At 41.4% G+C, this 15,851-nt stretch overlaps 1 protein-coding gene and 1 long non-coding RNA gene across 6 annotated transcripts; one reads left to right on the forward strand and one right to left on the reverse strand.

Annotated features, from left to right (window-relative positions):
• Positions 1-222: 222 nt before the first annotated feature.
• Positions 223-15,830, reverse strand: LOC133505933 (uncharacterized). Of its 2 annotated transcripts, none has more exons than XR_009796363.1 (5): positions 15,331-15,830; positions 10,640-10,691; positions 9,707-10,182; positions 9,464-9,623; positions 223-506 (listed from the first exon to the last, which is right to left on the reverse strand). It is a non-coding gene; the product is annotated as an uncharacterized LOC133505933 (long non-coding RNA). The 2 variants fall into 2 exon arrangements; XR_009796364.1 differs by lacking the exon at positions 223-506 and adding an exon at positions 1,885-2,023.
• LOC133505931 (long-chain fatty acid transport protein 1-like) lies at positions 1,383-13,582 on the forward strand. 4 transcript variants are annotated; one of them, XR_009796362.1, is made up of 15 exons: positions 1,383-1,765; positions 1,864-2,041; positions 2,135-2,273; positions 3,348-3,603; positions 3,908-4,075; positions 4,902-4,971; positions 5,307-5,398; positions 6,300-6,409; positions 6,510-6,719; positions 7,173-7,299; positions 8,418-8,555; positions 9,479-9,643; positions 10,042-10,188; positions 10,666-10,882; positions 12,162-13,579. XR_009796362.1 is itself a non-coding variant. In XM_061829496.1 (14 exons), the coding sequence occupies exons 2-14, from the start codon at positions 1,872-1,874 to the stop codon at positions 10,821-10,823; spliced, it is 1,935 nt and encodes a 644-aa protein (XP_061685480.1). In that variant the 5' UTR covers positions 1,383-1,765; positions 1,864-1,871; the 3' UTR covers positions 10,824-13,582. The 4 variants fall into 4 exon arrangements, 3 of the variants coding, with proteins under 3 accessions (XP_061685480.1, XP_061685479.1, XP_061685481.1); XM_061829496.1 differs by having other exon boundaries at positions 3,348-3,588; positions 10,666-13,582; XM_061829495.1 differs by having other exon boundaries at positions 10,666-13,581.
• Positions 15,831-15,851: the final 21 nt, after the last annotated feature.

Genomic DNA, 15,851 nt, shown 5'->3' on the forward strand with positions numbered 1-15,851 from the left:
TAAAATAAAAAAATTCTTAAATGCAATAAAAAAATAAAAATAATGAAATGCAAACACTATATCAAAGATTCAATTTGTGTTAAATATAATAACTTTACGGAGACCCTAAAGGGACATTGAAAAAAAAAAACTTATTCAAAAAAAAAAAAACTTACTTGTTTTTCCTCATTATAATGAGAAACTTACGTTTTGTTTTTTTTCAATGTCCCTTTAAGGGCTCCGTATAACTTAAATAAAAGAATTGGAAATCATTAACAGCAGGGTGTATACACTGGCCTAAATTGGTTGGACACTCCACAGAAAACCAGATGACAAAAAGCAAGCATGCATGGAGACATGTCAGATTGACACAGTGCGCACTCAGTTCTGTATCTCACCAGAGTTTAGAGGGAGTTGGTGCCTTGCTCAGGGGTATCTCAACACCAATCCTTTCTGATGAACAACTAGCTGCAATTTTTCTCCCTTCACATAGGACTCTCTTGAACTGTGGCCCTCATTTGCCTTGCCTTAATAATATAACAATAACAAACAACATCAAAAATTATATTAATGATAATAATAATAATGGTGGCACGGTGGCGCAACTGGTTAGAGTATTGCCCTCACAGTTCTGAGGACAAGGGTTCAATTCCCGACCTCGCCAGTATGAAGTTTGCGTGTTCTCTCCGTGCCTGCGTGGGTTTTCTCCAGGCACTCCGGTTTCCTCTCACATCCCAAAAACATGAATTGATTGGACACCCTAAATTGCCCCTAGGTGTGATTGTGAGTGCGACTTTTGTCTGTCTCCATGTGCCCTGCGATTGGCTGGCAACCAGTTCAGGGTATACCCCGCCTCCTGCCCGATTACAGCTGGGATTGGCCCCAGCACTCCCGCAATCCTCACGAGGATAAGCGGGTCAGAAAATGGATGGATGAACAGACTTAACAATGTAGACCAAGTGAAATAATGACTGACACCCCTGTGGATTTAATGAGATGAAAACTGGCCGTACAACACACATTATTACAAAACACGAACTAAGGCATTCTCTCACATGGTATTGCTTTTACACTCTTACACCATTAATTTTCACTTTTAGCAATCCAATTACTGTATGTCCATATTGTGACCATAATAAGTCTTTTAAAAAAATCTGAATACACACAAAAAAATCAGAAAATTCTAAAAAGTGGGTAATTGTTTATTTGACCTCTGTTCACAATATGCTTTGAGTTGTCACATACAGTATGTAGTTAAATTAAATATTGTGTACTTCAGAATAATAATAAAAAATATTACAATTATAACAAGGCAGAAAATAATGCCAACCCCCCTTCCTCCACCACCCCCCAAAAGAAATAATGGACCAACAATTATCAATATAGATTTAATTGAAGCTGCATCTTAAAATTATAAAGGGAATGGATGGAAAACTTGTTTCATTACGGATACTTTTGTCTTCCTTTTTTTATTGGATCAGATGTCAAAATGACAACAGTGGAAAAAGTCATTAAAACAACAATCCGAGCAGTAACCCAGGATCTTTACACACTGCTGTGTATCTCACTTGTAAGACCATGACTGACATGGTTCTGCTCTGAAGGCAACGAATAACACTGAGGGCAGAGCAGCGGTGACGTAGGAGTCATTGCTCCAACCTGCTCTTCTCTCAGTGCGCTCATCAGACATTTTGCTTCAGACAAGTGAGTTGCAAACATCTGAACGCAAAACTTATCCGGAGAGCCCTTCAGTCATTGCTGACATCCTCATCCTCTAATTCAACAGGTGGGAACCCTTTTCACCACATAATAGTAATGTAAACCCTAATATGTGTTCGTGTGTGCGTCTGCGCATTGCTGTGATGTCTGCTTCTTTCCTAGCAGATACCAGCATGCATCCCTTAAGTGGTGTCTTTGGCTCTTTCACTGTGTTTGGAGCCCTACTGTTGTTGCCCTTGACATGTCTCGGCACCATGCTGACCGTGATTGGAATCTGCATAGCCTGGAGGGGCTCTTGGAAGTTCTTGCATGTGGCGCTACATACCTTCAAAAGAGACATTGTGTAATTTATTCTTATTTGCAATGCATTCTTGTCTTTCATTTGCTACTTTCTCTTGCTGTCCACTCACATTCCTCCTCTATCATTTCCTGATAGGTGTTTGTTTGTTATACTGCGAGTAAAGTTTGCAATGTACCAAAGTGCCAGAAAAAGGAGAACCATACCTGTTTTGTTTGCCAAGACAGTCGCACGGCACCCACACAAACCAGCGCTTATCTATGAGCCCACTGGAGAGGTTAGTACAACCCCATTAGTTTCAATTCTTTGTCTGCATCAACTTGACATTAACTTCACTGCTGGATAGCTGGGGAGGGACTGCTCCATACATTGTAAGGCCATCGCTAGTGTAATGGTTCACATAGATGATACCCACTAAACACGCTGTTCAGAATACTGGTAATTAATTACCCTAATAACTGAGCCCAATGCAGTTTATTGACTGCATCTGGATGACTTTTCATTTGGTACTCCTGCCCAGATTTTGACAACGTGCGTGCTAGGCTGATTCAAGACTATAAATTGTCCATGGGTGTGAGCGTGAGTGTCAAAGATTGTGCCCTGTGATTGACTGACATGTGCATCACACCTCACCTAAAGTCAGCTGGCATAGAATCCAGCTCATCCGCAAACTTAACGAGGACAAGGGCTAATAAAAATGAATGGCTAGATATTGGGTCATTGGTAGCATGTAAATTTTGTGCTCCTGGTTGTTGGATCATTTCCCCATTCTTTGTCCAAAACACAATTACTCGCTGATTGAAGAACAATAGTCCGTTGTGTAGTCCGTGACTCTCTCCCTCAAGTTAGTGGGCAATGCATTTAAGAAAGAATCAGAAATGTTTTTAGTTTTTGTACGGTTCATAATATAACGTGAGTTATGTAATACATTAAAAAAAAGTACATACAACAACGAGAGCATACTAGTTGTCCTCCTGTAGCAGGAGTCAAAAACATAGCACTCCCAAAGACCACATGAGTAGCCTGGGGTCCTGTTCTAAAAATACTGTAGCTCATAATTGATGGGGCATTGCGATTTCCTTGGAATGCGATCCTTTGAAAATGTAAACACTTGCAGATTTATAGAAATAACGTTTTTTTTATATGAACATTTATCATTTTCCTACCAGATTAAATCATTGTTGATCATAATTGTTGACCTCTGACCTACAGCATATTCCCAATGTGAAAACACCAATTTAAGAACTGACCATATCTTCAAAAGCACTTCCGCTGCTGAGAATAAAGCTGGATTTGATAGTCTCTCATTTTTCAATTTCATAACATGAATGATTTATTTTATCGTTTTCAGGCTTGGACTTTCCGGGAACTGCAGGAGCGGTGCAATGCTGTGGCTCACTGGGCGCTGAGACAAGGGTGGGGAGAGGGGGACGTGGTAGCATTGTACATGGAAAGTTGCCTTTTATTGGTGGCTTTGTGGTTGGGTCTCGCTATGGTGGGTGTGGAGGCTGCACTCATCAACTACAACCTGCGCTGGAAATCACTGCAGCACTGTGTTAGTGCGTCCAGGGCGCGGGCTTTGGTGTTTGGCGGTGAGCTAACTGAAGGTGGGAAAGTAGAATATACTGTACAGTGACAGGCTTTTTTATGAGTTGCATGCAGAATCCAATGAGATCCGAGAGAAGAGGTATATGAATAATCCGACCTTATCAAAAATTATAGTGCTCATATTGTAAATATTGTTATGGAAATTTACTGTATGTTGCGCAGTAAAAAAAAAACTAGATGGAGCAAACCTATTATAAACAGCTTTTGTATTGGATCTCATTAGAGTGGGCAGTTCTACCTCATCCTGCGGTCATAGAACGAGGATCACCGGGACAAACAACGATGACTTTAATTTTCTTCCAGCTGTGTTTGCGGCGAGAGAATCTCTGCATTCCGACATGGTTTTGTTTCGAAATGGTGAACAGTCAGGTGACGAGAGGTTTGGGTGTCTGAAAGCTGGGAATCTGGATGACCTGCTGGCACATGCACCCAAGCACCCACCCAGCTACACCCCTGACAAGGAATTTAACGGTGAGTCTCCTGCAGTGTGCGTCAGGTCAAGGGTACGATTGTGCTGTCAAAGCTTGGTCATGCATATCATACATGTCCCAAAAGTTGGAATTGCAACATGTACGTTTTCTAGAGCAAGTTTTTGCACGCAGCGCAAACATGCACACGCGCATACATGCACACACCCTTTTTACAAAAGATCTTGATGGTACATTTTTTCATCCTTTGTTATTATATTATATTAAAGTATTTTCAAACATTTTTCTACATTTTTGGATTGCTAATTAATGTGTGTCTTTTATTTTGAGACATTTTTCACACAAGATTCAAAACTACTGTATATGCTTGTCAAGTCTTTGGCAGTACAGCCATTTCAAGAAGAGACAAAACTGTAAACTGCTTGCACACCACACATAAAAATATAAATACTAAATAATATAAAATAGTTGAATTGCTCACAATTTATTGCGGTAATATGTTATCTTCCACTCTCTTGGTAATCATTTCCACAATGCAAGAATTTGGAAATTCATCCAGAAGCAAATTTGTGAAGTCACCTGGAAGAGGGTCAAATGTCCCCACCATGTCAGTTGTAGTTCTTCCCAACAGTGTTTGATGGGATTGAGGTCACAGCTCCCATGTACTTCTGTACGATTCACTGCCTTGCCCAAACTGCTCCATTAAATTTGGAAGCAAGCAGATTTACAACTCTGAATAAACTCTCACCGACTGATTGATTGACCGATTAAGACGCGTATACGGTATATGCATTTAAAAATATTTTTCACTGTAAAGGATTATAGTGTGTTCATCTATTTTCCTTTTTGTTCCCTATGACTGCATGTAGACAGACTTTTCTACATTTACACATCTGGTACAACAGGAATGCCAAAAGCAGCTGTGGTGGTTCACAGTCGGTGAGTGAACTGTGGCGCTGTCAAATGTTTCACGGAACATTATGGAAATTAGTCAACGCTGACTCGTTACAGCCACCGTTTGTTCTGATCTTGGAGGCAGAGAATAAAAGCTACTAAAACCATGCTTTTTACAAATATTGTTGACTTCTAGCGATGTCATTTAAGGATTTTTTTTCCCTTGAGAAAAAAAAGATTCCAAAATGTATATGATTTTCACAGGCTTTTGTTGTGGCACCCATAATTATTGGGCGCTAAGAAAAGCTAATGTTTTTGATTGAGGTGCTAATCAGGTTAGTCACTGATGCATGGTACTCACTCAACATTTTCCTTCCTAGTTATTACCGCATTGCTGCGTTTGGTTTTCATGCTTTTGGCTTGCGAAATGATGATGTCATCTACAACTGTCTGCCTCTATATCACTCTGCAGGTAAGAACATTTTGCACAATCATTTGTATAACAATTTCCAAAACATTTGATTTTCTATCCATTTCAGATGAAGAATTTTCTGACCAAATACCGAACACAAAGAAGGATGTTGAATTGTAACTTGAAATGCAAATGAACATTCTTACTTATCCAGGTCATTTTCATTCATGGGCCATAGAATTGATTGCAACTGGGCTGTTTTGTTTGTCTTTGAAGATGTTTGGCCACTCATCTGAACAGGCTTCATCAATTCCCGGAACAAGGTTTAGATAGGATGCACGAGCCAGTGTTTGTGTGGAAGACTCATATTCGTAAACTCCATCTTTGAGGCATGTCCCACACCATGTTTGGAATCATTCTTTTGGGACACAAAAAAAAGGGGGGGGGGGGCATTCAGCCATCAGTCCACCAGTCAATGGGTAGAAACTCCCTTATTGATTTTTCCATTCATTTGTAAAATGATCATGGAGTTACCTAACGATCAAGAAGGCTGTGCTGTTTGTTGGAGAGTGGATTACCGAGTTTCTTTAGAATGGACAATAGGATGGAATTGTGAGTAGGGGGTAGATTATAGCATAAGACCCTCCTCTGTAAAATGATGGCTCTCTCGTACCGCTTCCAAACCATTTGTGTTACCACTCCAGAAGATACAGATTTTGTCCTCAAAAGATTCTTCACCTCAGCTGTCCATATGCCCCTCCAGGAGAAACAATAGTCTTTTGAGGGCAAAAAAGCATAAATAGGAGCATAAAAAGTTGAGTCTTCCACACCAAGAGTGGCTAGGTGAAGCATCTTTTAAGACAAACAGAACAGACCACCTGCGATTGATTTAATGCCCTGAAAAATATAATTTTAAATAATTAGCATTTTTACAATTATAACCTCATGTGTTTGCTTGCAGGAACTATAATGGGTGTAGGGCAAAGTTTGCTGTTTGGTTTGACAGTTGTCATCAGAAATAAGTTCTCAGCCAGTAGGTTCTGGGATGATTGTGTCAAACACAACTGCACAGTGAGTACATTGTCATTTCTAATTACTGCTAATAACAGAAAATTTTTTATTTTGGTGTTACCACTATTGATGATTGCATTGTACGGTACTATATATGCAGGTAATCCAATATATAGGAGAGATTTGTCGATACTTGTTAGCCCAACCGATTCACTCATCCGAGGGACAGCACCAGGTCCGTGTTGCCATTGGTAACGGCCTCCGTCCATCCGTGTGGGAGGAGTTTGTTCGGAGATTCAGAATAAAACGTGTTGGGGAATTTTACGGTGCCACAGAGTGCAACTGCAGCCTTGTCAACATTGATGGAAAGGTAAGTTTATGGAAGTAAATAAGTGCCACCAGGATATGAATTTGAAATGTCACAGAAAACAGGATTTGACTTTGAAATGTAAAGTGATGACATTTTCAATAGTTGTATTTCAGTGTAACTTTTCAATCTTAACAATTCAACTGGCTACAATTTGCTGTCTGAAATTCAACCGGCTACAATTCACTGTCTGAAATTTGACCCTTAGTAACCCTGCCTGGTGGCACAGACGGTGAATTTTCGACAGCGAATTGTAGCCAGTTGAATTTCAGACAGTGAATTGTTGCAACGATTGAAAATGTGATCACTTTACATTTCAAATTCAAATCCTTTTTTCTGAGGCATTTCAGATTCAAATCCTTGTGGCACTTATTTACTTCCATATAAGTTTCTGTGCATTTCACTGTCTTTGATGTATCTTTCCTATCTCATGTGCTCATGTTGTTTCTTGGTCAGGTGGGTGCATGTGGCTTCAATAGTCGTATCCTGCCAAGCTTTTACCCCATCAGACTGGTCAGAGTACAGGAAGACAATGGAAAACTGCTCAGAGATGTGCAGGGACTCTGTATACCCTGTCAGCCTGGTAACGACGAATACTTGTACACACACTGTATCCGTGCACAGCAACCCATGATCGGATTAAAAACATTTGATTGTTTCTTCATTTGGCACAGCAAAATTCACAAATACTATATGAGAGACAGTCAAAAAGTCGTGAGACCAATTTAATTTGACCTAGTAATCGCTCCATTTTCTTAGCCGCTTATCCTCACAAGTGTTGCGAATGTGCTGGAGCCTATCCCAGCTATCAACGGGCAGGAGGCAGGGGACAACCTGAACTGGTTACCAGCCAATCGCAGGGCACATAGAGACAAACAAGGGGCAATTTAGTTACCTATGGCCAATTTAGAGTTTCCAATTAATGTTTTTGGGAAGGAAACCAGAGTGCCCGGAGAAAACCCATGCAGGCATGAGGAAAACATGCAAACTCCACACAGGCGGGACTGGGATTTGAATCCTGGTCCTCAGAACTGTGAGGCCAACGCTTTACAGCTGTGCTACCGTTCCACTGACCTAGTAACCATTTAACTTTTTTCCCCTCCAAATGTTCACGGTTTGTAGTTTTGAAGGTGAGCATTTTATTTAACTAGTCCTTTTCCTGTCAGTCATTTTGGAAGTAATGTCATATTTGGATGCCTATCAAAAAACAGATAGCTGTCATTGAATTTCTTGGTTTGGAAGGAACACCACCGCTAAACATTTTCAAAAGGTTGCACAATGTGTATGTAGAAGCTGTGATTGGCTACAGCACCGTTAAAAAGTGGTTGTACAGGTTTAATGGTGAAGAAAAATCGTGGCAGACCAATTTCAGCGGTTAATCCTGAGAATACTGCTGGGGTCGAGGCACTGATCTGAGAAGATTGGTTGGTCACCATTGATCACATCACCATCAGGTCTAATTTTCTGACATAACCCTAACCCCGGATACGATTTTGCCAACCTTTTGAAAATGTTTAGCGGTGATGGTTCCCCTTCCAAAACAAGACATTCAACATCACCTCTCAGGTTATGACAGCCATCTAACAGTTATCTAATTTTGAATCACAATCTTGCAGGTGTACTCAATATTATGGTTAATAGGTGACTGTTGTCTATGGCCCATCAACAAACTTCTCTCTTCTTTCCTCTGTCTGACTCCAGGTGAACCAGGGATGTTAGTGGGCCGCATCAACGATAAGGATCCACTCAGAAGATTCGATGGCTATGCTGACCAGGATTCCACCAATCAGAAAATAGTACACAATGTCTTCAAGACGGGGGACTCAGCTTACGTCTCAGGCATGATGCTGTTTGTCATTTGCTGAGTCATATACTGCAAAAATTGCTTCTGACTGAGACGAGTGAGGCTGATTCACAGTGTCTGTTACGAAACAGAGTGAGAACATGTCCCAAGTGCTTCCCACCTTTCAGCCATTGTGGGACAGCGCAGCGTCTTGTGCACGGGAACATAATTACTCTTGATGATTGATTACACAAAAAACAGTAGAGGCCAAAGGACAACAATGCATCCAAACATATACGATAAACCAAAGGAAGGGAACCAGCCAGTTGAAATTATTGGTAGTATGATGTGTCACGACTAAATATAGCACACAGCGAGCACAGATGTTTGCCCACTGTCAGCAGAGATTAGTGTCTTTCATTTAAAATCACTATCATCGCTTGGTTGACAGCATTCCTTCTCGTTTCCCGAAATGTTTTTGATGAGGTTAAAGGTCAAGGCTTTCATATTCCCCCACGGCAAGCATGCTTATATGTCTATACACATTATATATTTGTGAACCTGGAAGAGAATAGGGCCTTGACCAAACTGTTGGAAGTACAGAATTGTCCAAAAGTGTTTGAGGAAACCCCAGGAGATTATTTCATAAGTAGTCGTTTGTGACAGTGATTTCAATTTTATAGTGTCCCTCCAAACATGACCACTAGGCTTATCTATATTCATAAGTGGGTGGCACCTGGACGACATAAACTGGCGTGACTTGCCAAGAACAAAAACATGACCAAAAGGCTTATCTATATTCATAAGTGGGTGGCACCTGGACGACATAACCTGGCGTGACTTGCCAAGAACGATTTACTTGGCGTTATACAGCATGTAGCAATATTTCCACAGTGAAAAATACATTAATTAACTGTATTGTGAGAAAGCAAAAAACAAGCTGCCAACATTGTTTTTTCCCTACCTCATCATCTCTCAGGTGATATACTGGTGATGGACGATTATGGCTACATGTACTTCAGAGACCGCTGCGGTGACACCTTTCGCTGGCGAGGGGAGAATGTTTCCACCACGGAGGTGGAGGGGGTCCTCAGTGGCCTGTTGGGACACACTGATGTCGCCGTCTATGGAGTTTGTGTGCCAGGTGGGTGACAATGCAGATATTTTGCAATGATACAGTATACAAGAAGGAATCCAACATACATACATAGCCAATCTTTGAAGACCTGCCCCATGTAGTCTACTGAGGCAATGCAGTGAATTCCTGTTTGTCAGTATGAGGCCTGTGATTGGCCTCTGCCTCTTGCTCAGTCATCCGGGAAGAAAATGAACGAGACATTATTTGCTACCAAAATGAAGGAAATACAAGCAAAATATACAAAAAGCTATTGAGTGAGCTTTTAATAAGAACACAACATGAACACCTTAAGACAGCACAAAACCACGTCAGTGCTTACTTACACCACCAACAAAATAGTCTCGAGCCAAAAGGAAGGAAAACACTGCGTGCTTTAGATTTCTTATCACAACTTGTGAATGCAGGTGTGGAGGGGAGGGCTGGTATGGCAGCAATAGCACATGGAGGAGGCCAGTTTGACCCAGAGGCCTTCTTGTCCGTTGTCCAAAAAGCTCTCGCCCCTTACGCTCGTCCGGTCTTTCTGCGACTTATGCCAGCTGTAGACACTACAGGTGAGACACCAGTGGAAACCCCCCACAAGGGGTGTCAAACTCATTTTTCTTGCGGGCCACATTGTGGTTCCGGTTTCACTCAGAGGGCAGTTATGAATGTAACACAATGAAAATCTTTAATCGTCTCATCATATTTACATCATCAATTTATGATCTCGTTTTTGAATCAGAAATCAAGGGTAATTTGTTTTTCAACTATTCATGCTTGGTAACACAAAAATGCTTGCAATATCTCAACTTTATCATTTACGGTGTATGACAGTTTGAAATTTTGGTACAGATTTTTACATGTATCATAGAAATTGACACTCTAGATTTGGCTTCACGGGCCACATAAATCATGTGGCAGGCCGGATCTGGCCCCCAGGACTTGAGTTTGACACCTGTGTCCTACACGCATGCACAGACAGACACACAGTTGTTGTAGTGGTGGGGAGGGGGGAAATCTCACAAGCTTGTCTTCTGCTTCCTCATTAGGCACCTTTAAGATTCAGAAGATGCGGCTGCAGAAAGAAGGTTACAAATCACAAAACTCAAGAGAGAAGATCTATTTTCTTAACAGCCCTCTTGGGTGTTATGAGGCTGTCACTGATGAATTGTATGACTCGATTATGGCAGGACGTGTGCGTCTATGAGACTGAAGAGACAGACATTGTTAACCACAACAAATGATTTTTTTGTATCCTCGCAGAAGGTATTTAAGAGCAATAAAAATGGATTTATGAATATGAATTTGTTTTAGTATAGTTTGAGAGAGGTACTTTACACCCTTAAGCATTTAAGTTCAGTTCTCGGATAAGGAGTTTAACCATGCCTTCACATTTTAAGGGGGGTCAAATGGTAAAAGATGAAGCATCTGTTTTTTGCAAAATCCAACAAGCATCCATTATAGAAGCGTTTTGTGGTTATTAGTAGCTGTTCACTGTGTTGAAAAATTAGTGTTCAGTGCTAGAGTCATCGTTTTATTCTCCAGCCAATTTAGCACCATCTAGTGAGCAAAAGGAGCATCACTGCAAGTCCATGCTATGGAATTCCAGGATAGGGGAAAAGCTATTGGGGCACTTCAAGAAAGAGAAAATGGCATAAAATCTGGATTTCTTTTTGCTTGTACTCTTCCCGTATAGTTTTCTAAATCATTTCTTGGTTGTGTATTCATGAATGATTTCACTGAGCCGGTTCATAATCTCACCTCAACAGTGTTAAATAGGGTTGAGGTAAGGCTTCTCTTCCCCAACAAACTCACACAATCATGGACTGTGTTTTGTTCATGAGATCCAGTCATCAAAACGAGGGAAGAATCCCTGACATTCATCCAATCTGTGAACTGCGTTATGCAGCCTTCTGCGACTAAATGCTGCTATACTGTCATGTGTGTATGTGTGTGCGCGCGCACACGTATGAGTGAGCTATAATTCATGTATAAGGCCTCTGTTTCCAAAATGTATTTACAAAGGGTGAGAAAATGGCCAAGCTACGGTAACGGGAAAGCTTTGGAATGAAATTGTAGGCAACAGCCATGACAGGTCTGCTCTCACTTGATGACTTTGTACAACTGCTTGGCTTCGTGACAGCCTTGTAACCCTAAGAAAGAGTAATAACCAGGGAGACTGTGTGCGCTCGCTGTGGGAAAGTGGTTTTATACATCACTGTTGATGGGACAAATGCCCGCCCCCTACCTCAATTATTCTTTGTGGTGTTGAATAACAGGGAGCGGGACCGTGAATAACTGTTGTGATAAGGTCTTGCAACTTTTTAAAGTTAAAGAAACCAGTTCAGTTTAATGTTATTAAGATTGTCTTTTTTTATGATACAAATGAAAGACACATTGCTTGATGTTATAACAGTGTGCTTTCCTAGCAGAGAATTTCCACAAACATTGAATTGAGGGCACTTGTCTTGGTTCTTCTCAATACCCATGAAGAGTCCCGTTGCCTCGATTCAACTTCTGCGGATATTGTGTTATGAAAACACAGGTGCGGATTACCATGACCCAGATGCCCGAGAATATACAAATGCATAACTGACAAAACAACATGTGGATGCCAGATTTCTTCTTGCAGTCAACTGAGGTCACAAAAGTAAATTATGTCCTCCATGTCTGCATATTGTTTACGTGAAGACTGTCCACTTTGCTTTGATACTCAAGGGACCATACAGGCGCTGACTCATCGTCAGGAAATGAAACCGGGAGCTTTGGAGGAACCAAATTGCGGTGGTGGGGGATCGACATATGAAGGCACTTTGATCTGGCTCAGATGGAATGTACCAAATGAAAGCAAGGAACACTGGATTGTAAATTTGGTGGGACAGGTGTTAAGGGCATTAGTCTTAACAGGATGCCAACTAGAAATTTGTGAGATGTGTGGAAGGCACTGATAATGGGAAAATGTAAAGTGTGTTGCAAAGACAAAGTGTGTCTAATTCATCTTGCAGTGACGTGTTGGCTTTTATGACCATAGATTTACAATCCCATCATGTCCTGATGCTAATTCATTGCATTTGTCACTTTTATGACCTCACTTGTCTTTCATCATCTGAAAGCGCAATTGAATTTACTTCGATAATAATCTCCAAGCACTGTATATTGTTGTACTATAAATTCTAAGTTGGTAGTTAGCTACTGTCAGGTGTCATTAGGTTTGTAAAATACAACTATGCTAATTCTTGGCTTTGGGCACACGAAGTTCAGAAAACAATATCGTCGAAGAGTAGTTAAAAAGTGACATTTCATAGTGTACATTACGATGCAACAATGGCGGGCTGTACATTTAGTACCACGGGCTTCAGTGGGCACATCCCTAACTTAGTCCACCTCTTAACGACACTCACATGTTGCAGTTATAGAAACCATCAATAACAGCATGCAACAATTCCATGTACGCCATGCGGAGCAGTTTGATATAAAAATGTATCGAATGACATCACAAAATGTAAAACATGATAATCTTCATCATATTCACCAAAGATGCTGATTATAAAATATAGATATGTGTGCAGATGGCCACAGATGCCAAAGTTGGCTGTAAAAAGTTTTTCTCTGACCATCCTATCAAAAGTGATTGTGAAGGCAGATTATTATTATTATCATTATTTGAACATTGCTCAATGGCATTCGTTATTCATGAGCTACTTTCATCAATAATAATCACGAAATAATAATTACATTACACATAATAAATGTCACACAATGAAAGGTTTTTGTTCTCTGATTGCGCATACTGTACACACTGTCAACAACAGGTTTTGTTGACAGTATCATGTTGTCGACGTGCAAGCTGTTAGAGCAAGTCTGAATCAGTCGGACATGTTATCTCTTGTAGGCAACACCCCTTCCTCATGCAGAGGGGCCCGTCAACTGCTATCATGAGTTTTATTTTGTGTGATTTGAGGATTTCGTTTCATCTGACCTGTGTGTTGAATCGGAAGACCAGCGCTGAAATGATCCTGTATTGCTGATTCTATCAATATTATTTGAAAAGTTCAAATTGGCCCTTTGATTGAGTCTCTTCCAATAAGCAGTTTGATTAAAGAAATGAAAGGGGAATTCCCCCCCCTCCCCTCCACGTAGTTGCATAAGTATCATTGTCTGTGCATGTGTACAATGTATGCATGCTGCTAATGCTCCTGGCATTTGAAAAATTTTGTGGTGGAGGGCAAAGAAATTGCTCAGAAAACACTTTAGTTTGACGTGTGTCAACACATTGCATTCGAGCAATGTACTGGACTGTAGCGATTCGTGAGTACAGTTGTTTTTTTTTTTCTACTGGTCGCAAGAGGTCACAGTATAGGAGGATGTTGAGTTTATTTGGCCATTTCAAATGAGCAAGTACATCATTGACAAATATGTCAAAGCCACTTTTGAAAAAGCGTTCATTTTCCATCCATCATTATTGACCAGCCTTCCTGAATGCAATGTCTGAGATACAATAAAATCAGTCAAAGGAGGTGCTGTATGGGGGCCCAGAATGGGTCATGAAGCATGTATGGTTTTCATGCATCACTTGTTTGCTCTGCAGAAACACAATCACCAGCCATAACATTGGGCAAAAATGCACTGCTTTATAACTATAACAATATTTGTCTAAATTTGACACTGCCAGTGGTAAACATCACTCCATCAAATTAGGCGGTCCTTGTGATGACTATCAAAGGGATAAATAATCTAGGACTGATTAAATGCTTATTTTTTTTAAAATCGTGATTACAATGTATCCAATAGATCATGTCATATGTACTGTATCTTGAAAATGTGATGTTAATCATCTCTCATTTGATGGTGTTTTGAGAAGTTTTTTTTTATCGGCAATTACTAATTTTCTTGGGTGCCCCCATTTTGACGAATCACATGACCTACGTGCACGGATGTAATCTAATAGGCGCGCAAACAAAGGCTTGATTACCATGGGACACAATTATGGCCAGCGCTGATTTTTCGGATTTATCCTCATCTGATGAAGAAATAGCAGTGTTTGTTGATCGGGAAGACAGAGGAATACTTCCATACAGATTTCAACCTGTGGCTGTAAATAATGTAGAATTTTCGGATGGTTCTTGGGACGAACAAAGGCCTCCGGAGATAGCTCGCGGGCCGGCCACAGGAGCTCGCTCGTGGCTGGCCACTCGTCAAGACTGTGTCATTCCCGGCTGGAGTGGCTTATGACGGCACCAAGCCGGGCAGCTTTACGGCGTTGTCGTCACACGTGGCTGAGCGCGCCATTGCCAGCAGCGTTGTTCATAGCCGCCGCTGTCCACGAGCCCGACGCGGCAGCCTTAACCGAAGCTGTGGCTGGCGGAAGCAGGGCCTTGGCTGGGGTGGCTCATTTTTGGGGCCGAGGTGGCTTATCATGGCGCTGAGCCGGGCCGCTTTATGGCGTTGTCGTCGCACGCAGCTGAGTGCGCCATTGCCAGCAGTGTTGTTCATAGCCGCAGCTGTCCACGAGCCCGACGCGGCAGCCTTCACCGGCGAGCCGACGCGGCAGCCTTCACCGGCGAGCCGACGCGGCAGCCTTCACCGGCGAGCACATCTACACATTTAGCACGCCTGTCATACGTACGCGGATCTTTTGTTACGTTATGAGAAACCGATTACGTGGTTCGCCCCAAACTTATTGTTTTTTTTTTAGTAGCTGCATACACACCAACCTGTCATTTGGAACCCACGAAGCTCTCGTCCTCTGCACCTGTGCAATCAATTTTTCACGATGAACCGGGTCTCTTACAAACTTATGAAGGGTAAATCCATCCTCCAGAGTGTTCGAGGAATATCCAGCAATGCAACAAGCCAGCATTTTGGCTAACACTAAGGAACATCGAGCTACCTTCCCGAAGGTAAAACTAATAGAAACAAACGAGGCCGCTGGAGGGCGCTCCTCCCACGTATGTCACTTCCTGCTTCTTCTCGAAAACAAATCCCAAAAGAATTTTCATGGCGGGAGTTACAAAAAGCCATATATGTCAAAATCCTGTTTTGTGGTGAAAAAAACTGATGGGTCCATACCAGTTGCCATTTTTTTCATTAATAATATACTAAAAAGCATCCATTTCATGACACTTGATCTTTAAATATCCCTTATCCTAAACTCTGGTTTATGACCAGTTACAGTTCTTCAAATTCAAGGATAATTCAGTGATTTCCATTGACAACTCACACGATACTTCGGCCA

The sequence above is a fragment of the Syngnathoides biaculeatus genome, chromosome 9 (genome assembly GCF_019802595.1).
Source record: "Syngnathoides biaculeatus isolate LvHL_M chromosome 9, ASM1980259v1, whole genome shotgun sequence".
In the NCBI taxonomy this organism is placed as follows: domain Eukaryota; kingdom Metazoa; phylum Chordata; class Actinopteri; order Syngnathiformes; family Syngnathidae; genus Syngnathoides; species Syngnathoides biaculeatus.